Source organism: Gossypium hirsutum, chromosome A09, assembly GCF_007990345.1.
Source record: "Gossypium hirsutum isolate 1008001.06 chromosome A09, Gossypium_hirsutum_v2.1, whole genome shotgun sequence".
In the NCBI taxonomy this organism is placed as follows: domain Eukaryota; kingdom Viridiplantae; phylum Streptophyta; class Magnoliopsida; order Malvales; family Malvaceae; genus Gossypium; species Gossypium hirsutum.
This window is the reverse complement of record NC_053432.1, coordinates 82,059,004-82,082,246: the sequence shown is the minus strand read 5'-3', so window position 1 is coordinate 82,082,246 and position 23,243 is coordinate 82,059,004. Positions and strand designations below refer to the sequence as shown.

The 23,243-nt window shown below is 28.0% G+C and overlaps 1 protein-coding gene across 1 annotated transcript; it reads right to left on the bottom strand.

Annotated features, from left to right (window-relative positions):
• Window positions 1-9,161: 9,161 nt before the first annotated feature.
• LOC107928491 (protein DETOXIFICATION 53-like) lies at window positions 9,162-10,611 on the bottom strand. The gene is given in 2 exon segments (XM_016859729.2): window positions 9,162-10,012; window positions 10,015-10,611. Coding segments are annotated over 2 exon segments (1,401 nt in total). The 5' UTR covers window positions 10,565-10,611.
• Between the last annotated feature and the right edge of the window lie 12,632 nt (window positions 10,612-23,243).

Here is a 23,243-nt window from a genome sequence, read left to right as displayed (position 1 = left end):
TAAAATCCATTTTATAAAGAACAAAAATTTTATTATTGAACTGATAATACTTCATATTTGGGTTTCATTGTGTATATATGTCAAATTTTTTTGGTTAATTCGTTAAATAGTCTATTTTTTAAAAAAATTTAAAAAAATAAACCAATTTTAAAGAAAGTGTACTAAAGTGCTTCTAATTAGATGAGCTTTGCTGCCAACAATACATTATTAATGCATTATTTATAATTTTTAACACTGATAATTCATGTTAAATATAAATAAATTGATTTTTTTCTTTTTAAAAAGATTTATTTGTCTTTATTTAAGTTTTTGTTGTATTAAGACGGACAAAATTTTATTTTATAACCGAAGAATTCTTATGTCACTATACCACCGATATCACGAAAAAATAATTATTATTTTGTTAAAAACAACATCTAATTAATAATTCACAACTTGATATTAAAATTATTATTTTTATTAAAAAAAATCATCTAATTAATAATTCACACGACTTGATATCAAAACTATTATTAATATGTCAGCATATCAAAACTATTATTAATATGTCAGCATCTTTGTTTGATGAACACCATAATTCGCATAAAATAGACATTGAATGAAAGTATTAAATCTTGATACGATCATTTAACCTAACATTTACAAAGCTTGAAAATGGTGCAATCCAACTCCCACCCAAATTTCCCATTATAATTCTATATTCACAATAACATTCTTCTTCTTTAAATTATTATTCTCTACAGTAGTGAAAAAAAAGAGTAATAATTTAATTTTTAATGTCTATATTTTATTAATTTGATTGTTTTTCATTTTCAAATTAAAAAAAGTTTAATTTAATAATTAATTTTTAAATTTTTAAATTTTTAAACATAATAATCTGCATGGCAATCCGTATGTATTTCATGCTAATTTTTTCTATACTTTTTTAATTTTTAAATTATTTATTGTCGTGGTATATAAAACAAATTAATAGTTAAATTTAACTAAAAGTCTAGCCGTTAAACTTTTTTTTTTTAAGTCTGGCTAGTAAGCTCAAAAAAGTGATTGAGCAATTAATTTGGTGAATCAACACTCATCGACGAGTAGAAAAATATAACTTAAATCTATGTCGATCTGACAATAAATTTCGATGATCAAAGAAGAATAAAAACCTTTTAATTGAAACTATCAACGTGAATAAAAAAAATTAAATAATAACAATTTTTAACAACTTAATAACTTAAATTAATGATAACAACATCTTTTAATAAAATTTTGAAGTTAAATATATAGTGGCTGTCATGTACTCTTTCTTCTCCTTGGAATAGACATTAGCTATGAAGATATGTATATTATAAGAGAATTGGGTAAACGAGAAAACGTGTTTCTTGAGAGAGGTAGAGAGAAACAAAACAACCCCCCCCCCCCCAAAGAAAACATATTTTTTATGAATTATGCAAAGGAAGTCCCTTTTGAACTCTTTTTTATCTTTTCTCAAAGTTAGATACTTGTTCTGGGACATCATTTACCTTTGCTACTGCTTTGATTGTCCTGGCGGACGGTAAGGCTGTAGATTTAGATGTGAGTGTAAATACTAATTCATAAAGCATTGTTTAATATAGAAAAGAATAATTTACATTTAATACGGTTAAATTATTAATAAATTTACGTTTCGATTATTTCACTTGAAAAAATGATTATTAAAATATTAAACTATTTGAATTTTTTTATTTAAGTTATTGAGTTGTTAAAAGTATTATTCTATGCCATTTTCTATTCATACTATTTACATCAATCGAAAATATTTTTTTTTCTTCTATTTTGAATTCAAATTTTTTATTAAATAATTTTAAACGTCATGAATTTCTAAACCAAAATTCAAATAATTTTCTTTTCTGATTTTTAACATGAATCGTCAAATCAATTTAGATCTAAAGAATATTCTTGTACCCACCAATAGGTATTGATCCATCATACTAGTCGTCGAATCATCGCTTAGAGCTCTAGCCAAACTTAAAAAATAAAACACTTAACATCCTAGTGACTTAAATAAAAACATTTAAACAGTTTTGTGACTTCAATAAAAACTTTCAAATAGTTTAATAATCATTTTGTAATTTTTTCAAACTAAGTGACCAAAACATAAACTTACTAATAGTTTAATAACGTTGGATATAGTTTGCTCTATAAAAATTGTCATGATTCTTATTTTTTTAATATATTTATTATTTTACTTTTTTACTATAGTCTAGGTTCACTTATTATCACTTCAACTCTACTTGAAACGTTACTAACTATAAATCAAATATGTTCCATTTAAAATAAATAAAAGAGAAGAAACAAATAATTAAGAAAAATAATCAAAACATTACGTTAAACTCGATACCAATAGTAGCCAATAACCGAACTCAACACCAATGAGAGTCGATAGAGTAAAGTTAAATTGAATAGTTATGAGTGTCGAGGTTTTAACTCATATGATAAAAGTCCTATGTAGGTATTATATTAAGAATTAGATTGCATTTTATCTATTAATCTTTTTACTTTGAATTAGAGAGCAACTTAATCATTTTTAATAAAAAATTATTAATTTTTATTATTAAAAACTGATATTACTAATAAAATAATCAAATAATTATAAGTAATTTACCATATATATTTAGTTGAACTCTTAGCGTACTTTTACCATAAACTTATTTGCTGTTAAACCTATTTTTTGCAAGTATGAAAGAAATAATTAGAGTAAATAATGAAAATATTAAATTAAACTCAAGACCAATAACATTGGAATCCCAATTTTAGATATAAAAAAAACTAATGTTGAATTCTGACACCAAAAAACTGTAAAATTTCAAAGTCAGATTTTCCAGTGAAAAATCTCATTCATTGTTCCTTTCCCGTCACAAAAAATTCAATAATAAAAATTTGATACATTCATAAACATGGAAATACATATTTGTAGGCAAAAGAATAGGGTGGGTTTACAATTCAGGCGTTGTTATTTGGCTCGTTGTTTAGCTTTGAAATTTGAAAGTTTGAGGGGATGCTTCTGACTTCTGACGTAAGAAATTAAATGAAATAAAATTGGAAAAAAGGTTTTGAGTGGAGTGTTAATGGTTATCACCTCGATAAGGCTGCCATTCTTCTTCTTGGCTCGGCTTCCTACCTTCCTCAACCGGCTCTATCTATTTTTTAAATTATAAATATTATAATTTTTTAATAATTTTATTATATTATCCATACTTCATTCTCAACTCATAAATAAGAAGATGATATATTTTAACATACTCGAAACTACGTTTTCCTGTATTTAACAATATACCAATCGAATAAAGATTCAATCGACAATTATATTTTATATTTTTAAAATGAAATGGATGATTAGTTAATTTGTGGCATAATAATTTTTTTCCTTCTAATTATAAATAAAATTATTTTAAATTTTCACATCTTTTAACTTTTAAATTTGTATATTTTGTTAAATTGCTCTAAAATGAATAAAAGTTTAACACTTTTTAACTTTGTTGACATAGAATAAATATGGATAGGTACGTTGATTCAACATTTAATTATTTTTTAAAAAAGTAAAAAGTAATAAATTTTTTTATAATTTTAAAAATTATTTTTATAATTATTTTTTAAATTTTAATTTTTTTTAAAAAATAATTAAATATTAACGTGGCAATCCACGTGTATGTCACGTTAACAAAATTAAAAATGTTAGCTTTTCCATTTATTTTGAAATAATTTAATAAAAACACAAGTTTAATAACTAAAAAAGACAAAATATTTAAATATTTTTTTTATAAAATTAAAGAGCTAAATAAGTCATTAAACTTAATTTGGACTTTATAGTATGGATTTAATTGTTTGTAATAATTTTATAAATTTTATATGTAAGTGGAATAAAATATTATATAAAATTATATTTACAAAAGAAAGTTATTCCAACTGCATGTAATAAATTTTTTTATTAATCTTAGGCTAAATAATGCCTATAGGTCAACTTTGAAATTTATTTAGATTTTTAGGCTAGAGGAGCTTTCTATACACGTATAATTAATGTTTAAATAATTTTAAATAAAACTAAAAATACATAATACCATATATCACTCTTAAAAAATAATTTCAAATTTTTTTATTTATGAAATTAATGTCCAACTAATTTACGGCAGCAACTAGGTCATGATAATTATAAATTTATTAAAGTATCATCACATTCACTTTGTGGTGAAAATGTTCTTTTATAAAAAAATATTTTTAAAAATGGATTAAAATTATATAACATTTTAATAAATTATTATTATTAAAATTAAAATTTTCTTTTTATGGATATTACTTGTTAGCAATGTTGTGAAAAAAGATTCCAAATAAAATTCGAAATAAATTAAATCGAAAATCTTATTCATGAGGGGTTGACTATATGGGCCCCCAACCGGAGAAAAAGAAGAAAAGACATCAAAAAGGGACAAAATCAAGGGAGAAAATATTTTTTCCTATAGGATCTCAACACGTGTTGAGATTATATGGATGATTATTAGGGATAATAAAACCTGAATTGATGGGATTTTTTTGTTTGAAAAGTGGTTGTGAGACGGGAGTAAGTGAATTTTTTCTTTTAAATAGCGAGTATGGAATAGAAATGTTCATAAGTCAGGTTAGATCAAGTCCATACAAAGTATTTAGGTTAAATTTTTTAAGTTTAAGCCTAAGTTGAAAAATATGTTTACTTTTTGTCTAAGTCTGATCTAATTTAAGAAAAGTAAACCCGAGCCCATCTTGATCTGTCTATATTTGATTTTTTAAATTAATTTTTATTTAAAAAATATAATATACTAAATGCATTTAAAATGCTAATCTAAAAATTTTCTAACACATTAAATAATATTTATATTAAAAAAAAATATTACCACTAATATAATAAATGTTTTATTATATTAAAATAAATTTTAAAATTTTATATTTTGGATTGGGTTATTTAGTTGGATAAGTGTTTTTTTATGTTTGAGTAATGGTTTTAATTGTTATTGGGTTAATGATTTAATATTAATATTAATATATAATTATTATTTAACATGTATAATTAATATAATTTTCCTTAATTTATAACATAATATATTCGGGTCAGGTTAGAGGGCTAAAGTTCTTGCACAATGCCCTACCCATGTGGAAAATTATTCTTAAATTTTACTGAAGCCCATTTTTCTGATATCGTATTTTTATCTAAACCCCCTCTAATTTTTCAAACTAGCCTTCAGGCTTGGGTGAGTAGCTTGACTAAAGAGCAAGCCTAATATGAAATGGTTGTGGTAATTATTTGCTTCGCTCCGATCTGCTCCACTATACACACTTCCCATTTTATCCTTGTATAGATAAACTATTACAATGTAAAAATGTAATATCACAATATAAAAAAAATTCATATATTTTATGTTTTAATATATTTTAAAGAGTTATGTTTAAATATTTACTTTTTTTTTTAAAGGATTGAGAAAATTAGAGACAAATAGCAAAAATTAAATTGAAACAGAGTGGAGTAGAGATGGATGTATCTAATATTCATGAATAGGGTAATGAATTTTAAAATTATACATTTATAATAGAATAAAATAGATAGCGAAACATAGTGGGACAATTATAGAAGGACAATAAATTTAGTAATATCTATTTCTGACCCACCTAGTTGTAATATTTAATAATAATGTGACAATAATATTAAGGTGGGGAATTTAAATAAAAATATTAATTAGCATAAAATTAATTTCTGATTCTGTTGTAAGGTTTCAAAAGAAACCAAATGGACAAAGGAGGGGCTTGAAAGTTGGGGGAGTTGAAAACAAGAAAAAGGTGGGAGGCAGGTTGCGGTGGGCGGTGGTGGACGACATGTCGGCAACGACCAATTGATTGTTGACCAGAAAATCTCATTAATATCAAGGCGTAACTCAGTCAAACCACATCACGTAAAAAATGTTGTACATATGGTACTTGTAATTCACGCTGCCTGCCTTTGTTTTGTGGGCCCCCAAAATCATTGATCCTTTCCTTTGATACATCTTTTTTATATAATATTTCTCTTTTATTTTAAAATTTTTAAAAGAAATTAACATTTTGTTCCAATTTTTTTGAATTACTCTGTAAGACAAAAAATAAAAAAATAAAAAATAATACAACTAAAAATATAAAGATTAAGATAGTAAGAAATTGGTGAATTAAGTTTTAACTCAATTGATATGGACATTGTTGTTAGTATAATAGAATTTAAGTTTAAATATATTAAAACACATTATCTTCTTATTTATAAATCAAGAAGAGACTATAAATAATTTTAAGTATGTCAAAAAAATTAAAACCTATAAAATAAAATATTTAAACATTTTTCCTTAAATAAAATATCGTACGTTCTCCTAATTTTTTAGGAAAGATGTCGGGCTAAGATAGTATTATCATAATGTCCCAACAAACAATCATATATGATTATTAGCTATTAACTAGTAATGAAAATCGTATAATGATTTGATAATAATAATTAATTCAGAATAACTTCAACATTTATTTGTTATGATATAAAAATTAATTCTTTATCTTGACAGGAAAAATATATTATTATCTAACACTTAATAATTTTTGCAAGTCTGTTTGTCTCTTTGTTGTCTTCTCTAAATATGTGATGGATTGACCACAGCGCTACTTTAGCTAATAATTGCTAGATTCTTCTGACTAAAGCGAAATTTGATACCCTTAAATAACGGCATTGTATAGCTTGTATTACCTCCAAATTGTTTGAAAGTAATTACACTGTCAAATCCCTAGTCAAATACAATCACCAAACCTTTTAAGATATCTCATAATTTAGCATCCAAGACAAAACAACTCCCAAAAACCGGTTGTATCCAAGAATTCATCTCCCATTCCTGTCTCGCATGAAACCCCTAATCACAGCTGACCCAGAATCCCTTTTTATTGTGCCATTAGTATTCAATTGAATCCAATTCCTGAACAAGCGTGGAATTGAATTTGAGTCTTGCATCTTGGGGACATTTGCCTTATGGGATAAGGCTTATTGTTTAGCCCAACTATAAAAAACTTTAATCAAATCCGCAGCACCCTATGTTATCCTTTGAAACACTAGTAATTTGCAATTCTTCTAAAAACACTATCAATCAACCCTTCCAAATGCATCCTTAGTTGATTTTGTAGGTTATCATTTTAAGTCCATCTACTTTCTATTATTTTTCTGTTGAAGCTTAACTTAATTTTTATTGAAGCTGCACTTACATTATATATATATTGAGGTATGCAATTACAAGAATATGCAAATTAATTATTTAAAATTCTATTTTAATTTTATTATTATTTTAAGGATAATTAATTTGACGAGATATGATTAATTTAAAATAGATCGAAGTTTACTTGAGACCGAACTTTAAATCTTTATGTGGAAACTTTGTTGAACTGTGGAAGAGATATTGTTGGTGCCACCAATTGTAATGCAGTTTGCATATTGGAATATTTTAACTTAATTCATTTTCATTTGCCTATTTTTGTGCACTTTTTTAAGGGATTCAATGCAAAGAAGATCTTCTCTTTATTTCATATATTTTAAAAGCACTTAATGGGAGATTCACAAATTTTACATTATTTATACATGGAAAATTTGTTTTCTTTTTCTTTTTTTTTTCTTTTCTCTTTTCTGATTTTATATGAATCGAGAGAGTTTTCTGACTAAATTTTTAAAGTAAAAGTTTTGGTGGAAAAGTGAAACTAGTAGATGTATATTAAAGAGGTTGCAATTTAATAAATGAGTTAAACTTAAATTACATCTTAAATCATCAATACTAAACATTTTAAAATTTGGATAATTCAATTTTCAATCATAATGCTTCTAAGAGCTAGCATTAATTAGTTTTAAGTCATCAATGCTAAACAATTTAGAATTTGATATTCAATTTTCAATTCAGCTAAATAATTTAATAATCTTCAAAATTTTAAAAATATTAATTAATAATATTGAAGGGAAATTAGTAAACAAAATTATAACTACTAAGAATTTAGTAAAAGTGCATTCAAAAATATTTTTTTTAGTAAAATTTAAAAAAGGAAAATAAACTAAAATATAATTAAAAAAAGTCTTTTTTTTAAATATTTTGAAATTAATAAAAAATTCGAGTTTTTGGTTTATTATTATTATTATTATCATCATCAATTTTGGTCTATTTTAATTTATTTGATTTTATTAATAGGGTTTAAAAACCCATTGAATCTTAATGGGATTAAATTAATGTAGATGCAAACTTTGCCTCTCAAAACAAATATTCATGCTTAAAAGTGATTATATGAGTTAATAAGGGCCAAATTTTAGGCTCTTACTGGAGAAACAATTACTGCATTTGTTCCACTTTTACAACGAAGGCATTAATGGTGGTGCAAGGGCTACAGTTTACTATTGACTTAGCTTTCTAACATACGATAATAGAAAGTGACTCATTATCAGTTATTTCGAAGCTAAATTTGTAGGAAATTGACTTATCAGAGGTAAACTCGTTTACCTGAAATGCGAAGAGACTCTCAGAAAACTTCATTTCCTGCCGATTTTGATTCATCACCAGAAATGATAACCAAACTCCACATGCAATGGCATCGGGGGAGAGGCTTTTTGGGTAGAAGATGTGTTGTCATTAGCCTTGAATCGTGTTGCGACCAATTGTTGATGTATGGACCCACCTTGATGATCAACTGTGTATGCAAAGTTTTTGAGGAATCATCTTTAATTTGTTTCTCTGTTTCTTTTTTCATTTTCTTTAACGTTTTATGATGCTTGCTAGGGAGATTGATGCCGATTGAGCTCAAGTTTTGTTAAAGAGAGGGTCTACAATTTTTCTTCATTTCTTGAATGCTATTTTATTTTTTTATCTTTTAAGATTTTGTTTCAAAGGATTTTAAATTAATTTTTTACCCTCTTTTTTCCTCAATAAATTTAGTCGACTATTATTATTAAAGAAAAATGTTAAAGTCATGCAATAAAAGATGTATTTAATTCTCGATAGAGAATAAGGGGACATCTTCGACTGATTTTTATATATCTATATAAATAATAATATTGTGTACCCAAAAATGAATTTCTGTAAAAAATGAAATTAGCCGACGTCTATCAGTATCAACCAATTAGTTTTGTAATGGAAAAGTCAATTATCTGTGTCAATTAGTAGGCTGGTTTCTAAATCATCGTTGCCTCCTGCGGCAAGGGTGAGTTCATCAGCTCGCTTCACCTGGTGCTTCCAATCGGTTCGAATCAGTGTGTACACCATCATGCACACACATGACATTTGAGCTGCTAGTAGCCCAACCCATAGTCCCACGAACCCCATTTCCAGTTGGAATGTTGTCACTATTGCAACAGGCAATCCTATCAGGTAAAACGAGCATAAGTTTATGTACACACCGTCTTTAGGACGGGCAGTCCCCGTCAAGACGCCGCAAGCAGCCGTTTGTGGTGAATTCCCCACTTCGCAAAGCCCCAGTATCGGAAGCACAGTTGAGATGAGATGGAGGATTTGTGGTTCATCGGTAAACAACTTCCCCCACCATGATCTCAGTGCTGTCATGAAAACGAAGGCCGATAGTCCGAAAGCGAAGGCCATGAGGAGGCCGATCACCGCGGTCCGGTGAGCACTCGATGGTTGCCCGGCCCCTAATGCTTGACTGACCCTTGTTGAAATGCTGGCGCTCATTGAGAACGGGAAATTATATAACATGCCCGTTGTTTGTATGAGGATTCCCATGGCTGCAACGCTGGCTTTGGGGTTGTCGAGTAAGCCACAAAGAAACAGCATTATTTCATACCACCACCATTCTAAGCACACTGAAAGGAGGCTAGGTAGTGCTAGTGCTAGCAGTGGACGCCAGCCTTGAAAGATTGAGATAATTGTGACCCCATGCCATGGTTTCAAAGGATTTTCTGAGATGACCATGTAAATTACTAACCCCAGGTTTATATTGAACGTGTTACAAGCAAGTGCTAATGCAATGCCTTTAACCCTAACTGGAAATATATTGTGAAAATGTAGTTGACCAAAGGGTGGAGGAGGACAGCAACAATGGCAGCAATGGTGAGAGGAGTGCTAATGCCTTGAGCTCTAAGGAAAGTCCTCATGGGATGGAGGAGAGACTGAGCTATGAGCTCAGGGATGAAGGCAGCCATGTAAACTTTGGCGATTTTGGTAGCTTCTGGATCTTGACCTAAGCGTAGGAAAATGGGTTCCACGTTTAGCCAAAGGATTGAAATAGGGATGGAGATAAGTAGAAGAAGACATAATGTTCTGTGGAAGGTTTGGCTAAGGATTGAATATCTTCTGGCTCCAAAGGCTTGACCACAAATGGGATCCATCCCCATTGAAAGACCTTTGATGACGGAGAGACCGGTAATGTTTCCGAACCCCATGGCGAGTGACCCACCGGCGAGCTCTTCTTTGCCTAGATGACTGAGGAAAAGCATGGAGATTACTGATCTTGAGTGGAGAAGCAGTGTTGTTATTACTATTGGGCCTGCAATCTTTCCTAATGAAACCACTTCTTCTCCCACCTGCATGCAATTCACCTTTCATCCATTAGCTTACGAATATCAAATAGGAAAAATGGGTATGAATTTAAAAAAGGATTAATTTTTACAAAGCATAAATCAATACGTTGCAATATATTTTTTAAAAAAGATTCACATGAAGAGTTGTAAAGAAAATGAAAAGACACTTATTGCCTTTGTTGTTAAAGTGCAAGTTGCTAAAAGGTGGGTTGAAAATGAATTTTATTATGGTACTTTGCAACAAAATTCAGTGCATAACATGGTGTTATTGAGAAAAAGAGAAATTCCCTAAGACATTGGACATGCCATTAGTGGGTTCCACTATACCTATATTTTTAAAGTGCAAAATTAGACGTACAATTAAAAAGCTGCATAATGTTGTTTATCCTTAAAATTTAATATGCTACAAAATTAAACCCCCCATGACATTGATTCCATAAAAAATGAGTCATAGGCCACCTATCTCCCAAAAAAACAAACAAATTAGTCAAATTTAAGTGTTATACCCACAAGTCCACAAATATTAAGGGCATAATTAATAAATTTTGAAACAAAATACGCACAAGTTTTTAATTAAATAAAATAACATATATAAAGAAGAAGGGATGTTAAATTAGGTTTAGTGATTGTTAATGATTTAGGGTTTATTGTCAAGAAATACGGGGTTTCTTGGAAAAGTTTTGTAAATCGCCATTGGGAATACATGCCTCTTAAAACAACATTCAACTTGACTCCCCATTGAATTTAATGGGGATCTTCGAGACTTCTGTATGCAGGAGATAAGAAGGGTTAAGAAACCCTTCTAGGGTTTGACTTTGAATCCTTCCCTATGTCATAATTTTGACATTCGCTTTTAAGTGAAAGGAAACGAAAAGAGAAAAAAACAAGCAAGTAATATTTTGAAAGAGGGTGGCCGGTGTTGTCACTTTCAGAACTACTCAAATTAAAAGCCAATAGACAACAACCTTAAAATGCTGTTTTATGTTGCATTGTTCAATGATGTCTCTATAAACAGGCTAAGGATCTCTTTCATAAGCAGCAATCCCCCCAAAAGAAACAAAATTATGAAGAAGAAGAAGAAGAAAGAAGAATATTCAGATGCCATTTGGTTTATAACTAATACAAAAAAAAAAATGAAACAACCCAAAATCTGAATCTTTACTCTTAAGACAAATATACAGCAACAGAGAAATGGGTTTGTTTGTGGGAGTATAGCAGTGTTTATACAAAGGAAAAGGAAGGCTTGCCTGGCTTAAGGGCTCTCTTTGGTTCAATGGGAGCCATCTGAGAAGATGAGTGACTTTAATCTTTCGTATAAAGCGATGAATGAATTCGTCCCCATCGTTTTCCTGGTTGTATATATTCCTCAAATGCTGTTGCTGGTGCTGGTGGTCACCATTTTCACTACTACTACTACTTGCTCGAGATTCAATATCATCACTTTCAGGGCACATGGTTTTATCACTGCCACAACAACACTGAAAAATTGAAAACAATCATTCAGTTTTCCAATATTATATATGTATATGATAGTAATAATAAGAAAGACGGTAACCTTGATTTCTTGTGAGGCTGAACGCCGTCCACTGCCTTTTTGACTGTTGTTGGGGTTTGTTCCTTGGTTAATGGTAATGGACACATTGTTGGTGAATATATATCGATGTTCTTGATATATACTGCAAAAAAAAAAAAAAAAATAATAATACTAATTAATCCCTTCTTCACCTTTAAGTACTTCACTTATATATTTTACATATATATATTTGAAATGAGACGATAAATGCATGTCTGATTAATTAGAATTAAAATCTAACTCAATACAAATTATAAAGGTTTAGAATAAATTTAGATATAACCCACATGTCGTAAAACTTAAATCCAGAATAATTTAACAACACAAATGATATTTATATTTAATAAAACTCGAACTCGAACGATTAAGACCTCAAAACTTCAACTTCTTCCAACACTCTTTAAGATTTCATTATCCCTTTAATGACCTACTTATAATGAAAAAGGATTATTGATTAAAGTAATGATAAGTTGGAAAATATATGTAGGGCTTGTCTTGATATTCTCCTCTCTTTGCTAAAAAAATAATTATTTTATTATAATTAGATGAAAAATTAGAATAAAATCAACTATAATCTCAAAAATCAAAGCATAAAGTTGGTCAAGTGGGGGACTCGATTATGTGCTAATTTGATGCATGTTATTTTGATCACACTCACGTACAATTTTGCCTATATAGGAAAGAAGGGAATAAGCTTTGTTATTATTGATGTTAACAAGGAAAACAATAATTAATTAATTAACCAAACATTCTATGAGGAAATTATTCATCAACAATAAAATTTTAATATGCACAAAAGAAATGTTCTAAAGTATACTAAGAACATAGAAACATGTTATATATCAGCTGTCAAATCATGCATAATTGGATTTGAGAATAGAGCTAGAGATTAATGTTGAAAGAATATTTTAAATAGACTCATGCCATTGGTGATCGATCTAACAATTAAATATTAAGTAATTTCGCAATCACTTTCTTTAATACTTGACTTCTTTCCACATAGGATGGTAGCTGGCTAGCTTTAACATCTAGGACCACGTCCCATGGTCTTCTATATAAAGATTATATGCCTCTTCATATGGTTTTAGGAATAAATTTTAGTTTTTAGGTTAGTTTTAATTAGTAATTAAGATAATAATATATCTAAAACCTTAATCAACCTTATAAATTTCTTAGTGCAAAAATAATTAACTCAACTTTTCTACGGCAAGATAAGTAGTGGAGAAAAGGGGAACAACTTAGCTTGAACAATTAAATGAAATATTGTATTAGGTGAAGTCTACTAGAGTAATTTAAAAGTTTTCATTGTCTTTTGTTTAATTTTAATAATAATTAGATTTATTTTCAATGATCTAAATTAAAATTTGATCAACATGATTCATCAGTTTATTACTTCATACATATTTACTTAAGATCTGAAAAGTTTATACTATAGATTTTTTTTCCGTACTGATCATATTAATATAGTTTTTTTTCATCTATTACACTTAATTTGGAATATAATTCCTAAACTTTGATTTAATGCAATTTGGCTCTAATATTATCAAGTAGTACCTATCAGCATTGCTTTATTAGAACCTTGGGTAGAACACATTATCGAAGGTGAACAATAAAGCTCTACATATTATCACTGATCGTCATAATCATGAAGTAGTACCAATCGGCACCACTAATATACCATCACCTTTAATATTCTCAAATATATGCTTATTTGATTTGAACATTACCAATAAATGTTAGTAATAATTTATCTTGAATAAAATAAAAATATATATACTCAATCAAAAGTGACAATCTTATATGACACAATTTGTCTTTAGGTGTGGTACATTGCAGGTTGTGCACCAACAATCTCCTCTTTTGACATTTAATACAAAACTCTGAGACAAAAAAGAATATGCAACAAAGATACATTCACAACCACATATGCATCAACTCAACAATATTATTCAAGCAAGAAAATGTAGCAAATATTTGAAATATCTGAAGTTAAAAGAAACAACAATAATCCCATTGAGTAATAGTTTTCAGAAGCTAAATTCCTCTAATCTAATTCAAATGTTCTTTTCTCCCTCATTCTAACAATAATCCAAAGATGAATTCAAAAAAACTAGAGATGCATGAAACGAACAACCAAACCTTTCCTTTTATTCAACAATGAAACTGGTGCAAGCTCAACCTTAATATACGAAAGGGTTTTCACCTTCAATGTAGTATGCATATTCTATGTGGTTTTGCATGAATAAAAAGCTACAAATCATCCTTACAACAATATGTTATTGTTGCCCAGATAAAGCTAGAAACTGTTCTCACATAAAAATTGCCTAAGGATTATTTTTCTTCTCAACATTTTAATTGTAAAAGTTGAACACTACTTGTATTTATAAAGCATATTACTCCCAATTTAACATAGACAATTAGAATTTAGATCAATTCATGTATAGTTTGTACAAAATGCTATTTCAACTTGAAATATTTAAATTATTAAAACTTCAACTATACTATTAATTTAAGAGTTCATTTGCTGAAAGCATAGTATTAAAAAAAATGTGTTAATGTGGTATGTTTTGTGATTTGATTGGTTGTTCCAAGCTTCAATTATTTGTGGGTTTAACAAACAGAATGATCGGTGATAATGCCCATGCTCCCCTTTCCCCCACACTCTCTCCTAACTTCCAAAGCTTAAATCAGAAAAACATAAAACATAGTTGGATGGTCTTCAAACTTGAAAGAGACGGCTTTAGGTTTATTATATGTTGATTGCTTTCACAAATTAGCCAATAAGAAGTGATCAAAACCACAAAGAAAGCCAACGGTGGTTATAATTTATGATACAAACATAATAAAACAAAGCCATTTTCATTGCCCATACCCCCAACCCCCCTTATTGTTTTTCAATGTTTGTTTCTCCTTTTCCCCTCCAATAAAAATCTTGGCACCTTTCGGCATCAAACTTCGCATATTCCAATGAACTCGAGACAATGATAATCATTCATGAACCTTTCCCCCTATTTTATTTCATTTATGCTACCCTTGCGTTGAATTTTGATTGGGGAGTCTAAATATTTTATCACCCGATTACATAAAGCTGGAGAGTTTTTGAACAAGCAATTTGTGTTGATATCTTTTTTTTTTCAGTTTAAATTAATAAATATTGAGTGAATAGAGATATCATTATTAAAAAGGGTAATTATAAATATTGAAAAGATTAATCTTTATGAACCATACAACCAAGATAAAAAGAAACCTTATGGTATGATTATTATATCAGTCAAGTCTTTCTATTAAACTATATCTATTATTAACGTTGAGTTAAATGTCAGCTTAAATTTGATAAAAAACCATATTTAAAATACATGAACCAAAATTTACACACATTTATACCTCTTACATACACGGATAGCTTAGACGTGATGTGCTAAAATAACATCATCATTGAAATTTATGAGAGTTATTTTTGATAAAGAAGGAAATAAAAATGTCAAATCTACATTGCTACTTATCTATGCACACCAATGCTTATCTTTTTACACATCGAGATATTCAAGGTATCTAAGCAACATATAAACATGTATTCAAAAATTTGATATACTCCACATTAAATTTGAGCTAATAGCTAGACTAACATAAGGATGCCAACTTTCTGAGGATTGAATTAGAATGAATTTTTGAACTATAGTTCAATGATGATTAGTGTAATTAACCCATTATTTTTATATATTTGTTTTTCCCTATCAAGTACATAGACGATGGGGCTGTTTTGATTTATATATATAAAAAAAGATAAAGAAAAAGGAATGGAAGATGGCCTAACTTTAGGCAAACAGGCGTGCCATTTTCAAAAACCCTGCAACAGTCCCCCCTCGTCCCATGTTTACATATAATTTCAGTCCAAAGCTTAGAGGCGGCCCTCATGTTGTACGAAAGATTCCATATCGGACCAACCAGTTTTTCAGCATATGCTCTCAGGCTAATAACTCAATAACTATGCTGTTCCTCCCAACCCTCCATCGTTGCTTGCCTGCTTGCTATTTCTTTATTCTTTGTGTTCATTGTCTTACGAAACTATGGCAATGCTGTCCTCATTGGCTAATTCTTAAACTTTAATTATTTTTAATTTAATTTATCTGATCTTATCTCCAACATTTGATATATGAGAAACCTTGTATGTAAATGAGAATGATACACTTTTTGTAGACGACATGATTAGATCTTTTGACACTTACGAGGTTAACACATTAATTTTAATTTGGAGAACGGAATGTCTTTTCGATCACGCTATTTGAAGATAATAAAAACTAATGACTTCAAAAAATTAAATTAATCTAATTATTAAATCTAAAACAGGGTGATAATATGTTAGGTTAAATGGTCTTCACATGATTACCCCCTCCTCCCCTCCACCACCTTACTTGGTCGTTGGGATTTCTTCTCCTTTGTTTCATTGTGTTTAAATTCATATAACCTACGTACATGTTCTTTTTATTTATTTATTTATTTATAGAAAATGTCTTAGTTTAATGTGGACCTATGCCGTACGAGTCACGGTTTAATAATAATTATTAATCAAAATATTTTCTCAATATTTTTTAATGGTGAAACCAGCTACAAATTAAAAAAGAAAAATCAGACCCATAAACTCTTCTGGGATGGAGATATGAAAATGATTATTAATGTTGACGTTTAAATTTCAATTGGATATGGTTACAAGGTGTGGATACTTGCCTGAGATCACACCACCAACTTGTACAATTGTAGGGAGGCCACAATAATATATGGTGCACCACTGTTTATGGGTAAGTAAGAGTCGGTTAACATCGGAATAATAGATCCATTAGAGATAATTTATTCAAATCAAGTCTGTTAATTCAATTTTCGATTTTGTACGATAAAATTACAACATTCTTAAGATTAAAATTAAATTATATATTTTAGGAGATTTAAAATATAATTTTATTATTTTAATATATAATTTATATTTTTATAATTTTTAAATGATTAAATAAAAATTTTAATATTTTAGGGATTAGAGTATAATTTTATTATATATTCAAAATTTTATAAAATATAAAATGCCAAAAGTTAAATTCCCCATTTTAGGGAAAGTTCGCCCCTCGGCCCTACCAGCCCCGTAATGCTGCCTATGTTAGTTTGAATTAGGATGAGATTGTTAAGGATTAAACTCAAACTATCATACCACACCATAAATAGTACTCTTACTAGTAGACTAAGAGAATATTGAAAAAATATGTTAAATTAATCAATTTTGAATTTTAAAATTTAAAATTGAACGATTTTAAAATTTAAAATTAAATCAGCTAAATTTTATATAATCCTAATAAAGTCAGTACATTTTTTTAAAAAATAGATCCAATATAAATAGATTATCTTTAATACAAATCCAAATTATATATCCATTATTATCCAAGCTCTCATTAACCCAAAATTTCTAACCCAAAACATAAAAATTAGCCCAAAATGTAACTTTAAAAAAAATAAAAAATTGTCAACTAACTTATCATACCGATTGACTTCTTAACTATCATTGTAGATGAAGTTTATTGATAAAACTAAGTTAATTAGTATCGTATTAACGGGCATATTATTTTTATTCTAATCTTAGTGTGTATCCATATTGATGCGTTTTAGGAAGCGAATGTAATGATAAGGTAATTGATGGGGGTGCTTTTTTGTGACATCCATTGTAGTATATCACTTTGGCAAAACTCACTCCAACTAATTTGAATTATGTTTTAACCATTGGATATGGTGTGACTGTTGCTTACTTTATTTCTTAATTATGTGGTTAGAATTTAATTTTTTGCTCATAAAAATAAAACACATTTTGTGATCAATCATTTATCTATATTTAGAAAACACTCGTGATAAAAAAATTTAGTATTATTAAAGAAAATTTTCATTCAATCCTAAACAACCTAACTATTAATAATTGAGTAAATTATTTCAGTGTAATATATGTGGCAACCTACATCTCATATTTTATTTTTTTCTTGTTTTCATAATGATTTATTGGTGTGGTTGTTGATCAGTTTAGTTAGATATTCATCATTTATCCATTATTTATAAGTATATTCATTTAAGTCGGCTCCTTTGTTACTTGAATCGAATATGGATATTTATCTAACATCGAATTTTTTAGATGTTTGAATTTTTTTTAATATTCATAATCTCATATATATATATGTAGGACACAACTAAAAAATAAAAAATTCCTAATAACATAAAACTTATTCGTTGCATATACTATATAACACAAAAAAATTATCTAAATTCATCCACGATATTAAAAATAAAATTTCCTAATGGTTTTATATGTAAAAAAAAAAGTTATTCCTTAAGTTAATAGTTATTATTTTGATTCCCACAAAGTTACATACATACTAGGGGAATAGTTAGGGACTGGCAGGGCTCCAACCCTCTATTAAATGGAAAATTTTTATTTTAAATTTTTAAAATTTTAAATTAATAAAGATAAAATTGTATTTCATCCTCCTTAAAAATAATAAGCATTTGATTTAATCATCTAAAAATTATAAGATTATAAATTATTAAAATAATAAAATCATATTTTTATTATCATAAAAATTATAATTTAATTTTGATCTCTTAAAAAAATTTTCTGACTTCAAACTTAAAACATACAACATAATCTTGATGATGTAGATATGAATTTGATAGCTTGCAGTGGCCAATGAATGATATATGTTGTGTCCTTGAAAGAGAAGACAACAACCACAACTGCGGATAAGGATGTGGAAGCAATTGGGTCAGGGCATTTGTTATACTTTTAAGCTTAAACTAAAATGTTTCGTCAATTATTCAAATTATTTGGTTTTGCATGCATATGTGAATGCCTTTTCCTCCGCATTAGGTTTACTTCATCCCTTATTAGATGAATCATATATAATGTGTACTTTTGCCTCTACAGAGGGCCAAATATTCAATCAAGGTGATGGTGGTGGGAAAATCTGAAAAAAAGGGTTAATCCCCCAATGCCAATGCCTCAATCCATGCAACTGCAGACAGGGTTTGAAGTACTGGGGTCGATTGGGCCCCTTATCTTTTGGGGCCAGCCAACCCCAAGAGAAAGTATCAAAGCAATGCAATGTAATGTGTAATCCAAGTCTCATAAATTGAGTGCAAGTCGGCCACAATTATTTTAATTGAGTTTCAATCTACAATTTTGATTCAAATTCGTAATAGATTTTCTTTTTCATATTTATGAGTTGGTAATGTTAAATTAAATATTAAATATATTAATGAGTTAATAAAAAAAATATGTTTTAAGAATTGAAGTTTAATACTCTGCATTGACAAAAATAATAATACAAGATTAGAAATATTCACGAATCAAATGAGATTTAAATTATGACATTTAGCGTGTACATTATTATAAATTAATTTTTCATAACAATAAATGTTAAATGTGATAATAAAATAAATTATATTCTTAAAGAGAGAAAATACATTCAAATCTTAAAATTGATATTATTGAAAAAATCAATTATCATCTAACTCCAGACATAACCCGTAAAATAAACTTCTCCAAATTTAATTCAACCCGATAAATTTATTTATTTTTTCTCTATTAATAATTTGACTAAAATGTGACGGGAGGCAACACAGACGGGGTACATGATGATCACATGATTTATATAAAATCATATGAGATGATAGTCTGCAAATACCAACTCTCACTCGTGCGCTGTGACTGTACCAATAGTATCATATTATTATATGATCTCAGATTCCCGCATGATTTTTGTGTCCCCCCACTCGTGCACTTCATTATCTAAATCCACTTCTCATAATAATTTATAATTTATAATCTTTTTCTAATCCTACACTTTTAAAAATTTTATGAGTTTCACAATGTCCAATCTTCAGAATCTTTTAACATAAAAAGGACCGTAACAAAAGTCTACTTTCTCAAAATACTCAAAATTTTCACTATCATAATGTTTTCACATATCCTTATAAATTTGTCTATATTTAAACCATGCTATTTATAACATATACAATACGTGCATTATTAGATTGTAAATAATAGATTTAATAAATTATATATAATACAATTAAAATGTAAATATTATATTAAAATAAAATTTTAATTGAGTGGTAAATTTAATATTTTATTAATACTGTGTATTCAAATCTCTTCATATGCATATTCTTTTTAATAAAAATACTAAAACACTCTCAAATAATATAATTTATTTTAAATATAAATGATATTTTTGTAATATTTCTAACCAAGTTAGCATCCAGTTGATTCGTTATACCAACTTAATTAAAAATTTTATAAACATTATTAAATAATTATAAAGTGTCCTTGTTCAATCTCTTTAAAAGGGTCACCAAATACTTTTTCTGATCTTTTCATAGAAAAATCCTAGTTGTTCCATTTTTCTAAACTAAATCTTTGGTTTGTCAGCAGTGTTGTTGATTTTTGGGTTGGTTGCTAGTCACGATTTCTTCATCATTATTTTTCATATTTTTTGTTTTGTTTTTAATTTTAGTCTACATTGTTGTAGTTTTATTTTATCCACATTTTTTTTATAGTTTTTTATCTACTTTGTTTTTTTTAAAAGTAAATGTGATTTTATTTGTACTTTTTAGTCATATTCTAGCATATATGTGAAATGTATCACTATAAAGGTGTCACCAAATCTATTAGAAATTGTTTTCAAAGGACTTTATCATGATAGATCTTAGGTCATCTAAGACTTGGTTTTTTGTGCATCCTTGATACAGTGGGCCTCTTGGGGGGAGGGGGGTTGAAGCTTTTTCTTGGTTGATTGGTGTTTATCTTCAAGTTGATTTGATGGTGGTGAGGATAGGATGCAAATTTTAACGATTTGATCAAGTTAATACATCTCTGGTTTGTTTCTGAATTATTCCACTGTTATAGTTACTGTAAGTTTATCTCTTTTTTTTTAGATTATTTTACGAACATGACATTTGTACATTAATTTGTAGTGATTTATTTATTGTTTGAATTATGTATTATATCTTTATATCAATATTCATGGTTCCTATTAATAATAGTGTTTGTGGTTAGTTAGATTTTAAAAACTAATAAATAACTTGATTTATTTAAAATTACATAGCATGCTATCCATAATGTGAAGATAGTAATGGGTCCAAATGGTGAGTAAAGAAAGCAAATTCCAAAGATGGATATATACAAAAGTCCATTATAAAGGAGACGTGGGTCTAATGGCTTCATCTTTGGGAAATAAACAAAAAAACAACAAGTAAAACAAAGTGGTTTTTGGACATACTCTCAACTGTCCACTCTAATCTTACCTCACCCACATGCAAAACTAGCTATAAATAAATATATTCAATAATAAAAAATAAAAAAATTTCCTTTAATTTTTTCCCTAATATAATTAACAAATGTCGTCGTCTAAAACTAGTTCAATTTAGATTGAGTGCGGTATTTGAATAAAACACTTCCAACGACAATTGATTTTAAGATTTGAATTTAGTTAACTTGGAAACTAAAGTTGATTAATTCGTATTAGATTATGTAAAATACATTTAAAGTAGAATCACTTAGCCTTCTTAACAAGGTAAATTTGTTATAGAGGTCCTTTAAATTTTGTCAAACCATAAATTAATATGGTTATAAAATTATATTTTGACCCTAAAAAATTCATTATTCTTCTCTAATCCCTGAAATGAATGTCTTATTTTAACTCCATCCAAAACCCTACCATGAGAAAAGCAAGCAAGTAAAAAGAAAAACATAAAACAGAAGTAATTGTTACTGAACTTAAAGTCATAGAGAGGGGTTGGTTGGGCCATTATTTAAGAATATAATTATATTAATTAATTGGGAACCCTTGGACCTTACCCTAACCTTCAAACTTTGTAGGGTACCCTTTCAATTTGCCAATTTATATAAAACTACATATAATTTTTAATTTATGTAGAAGTAAAGTGAAAAAAAAAAAAGAAGAAGAAAGAATCTTGTTGGGATGCAGCAACCAGAATCTACGGACTAGTGTTGGTCGACTCGTCTCCTCTGCTCTTTTATCCTTTTCCTCATTTTCATGCATATATATCTCATAATAATATTAATATTTAATAAGAATATCAAATCTAAATTTTAATTTATGTTTTTTTTTGTCTAAATCTCCTTGCGGCTCGCTGACACATTCATGCCCATTCATTTAATTTCACTCAATTTCTTTTCGGGGAAAAATGGTTGGATGAATCATGTTTATGATTAACGCATTACTTTTATATTAATGTTTTGAGATAAAAAATAAATAATAGTTTGAAGAGATTAATAATTGGAAAATATTATAAGTTTTTCCCATTGGTAGGTAAAAGTAAAACCAAGTTTCAATCCCTTTGTCCCAGAAAGAAACAGCATCTCAAATCCCACCTTTCTTTTCAATAGATTATAATAATAACTAAAAAGAGAAAAAAAAATAACCGAAAACAAAACCACGGTGAAAGACTGTTACTTTTAAAATATTAAGTTTAGGGTTTCAACCCTATTTTTTAAATTCATAATAATAATAATTGCTAGAAGTTATATAACTTGAATTTTATTATTTGTTGAAGAAATAAAAATAATGAAAAAATAAAAGAGACTATGAGGTTGAAAAGATTTTCGAGTAACATCTTATTATTTTGGATCATTTTATTGTCATTATCAATGTTTATTTTAATAATAATAATTAAATAATAATCACAATTTAATTCGTTAAAGTCAATTGGAACCTTTTATCACGATGGTTTTAATCATGCTTCCAAATAATGTCGGTCGAAAATATTGTACATTTTTTGGCTTTTGTAATTATCGAAGTAACTTTATTTTTTAAAAATATTAGAGATTAAAAGAAAAAAAGAAAAGGCTTTAGGAAAAGCTCAATGTCGTCCTCCAACAACGAAAGCTTTTGAGCTTTGGTATAGAAGTTTGAATTTCCAGGCTATTAAAGTTAAATTTTGAATTTTCACAGCTCTTTTATGTAATAATATATTTTAATAATGTACTATTGTCTCTGGATATGAGAAAGCTGGTGATTTTGCCTGGAGAAGGAGATTTTATATATTTATTATAGCATTACAAGAAGG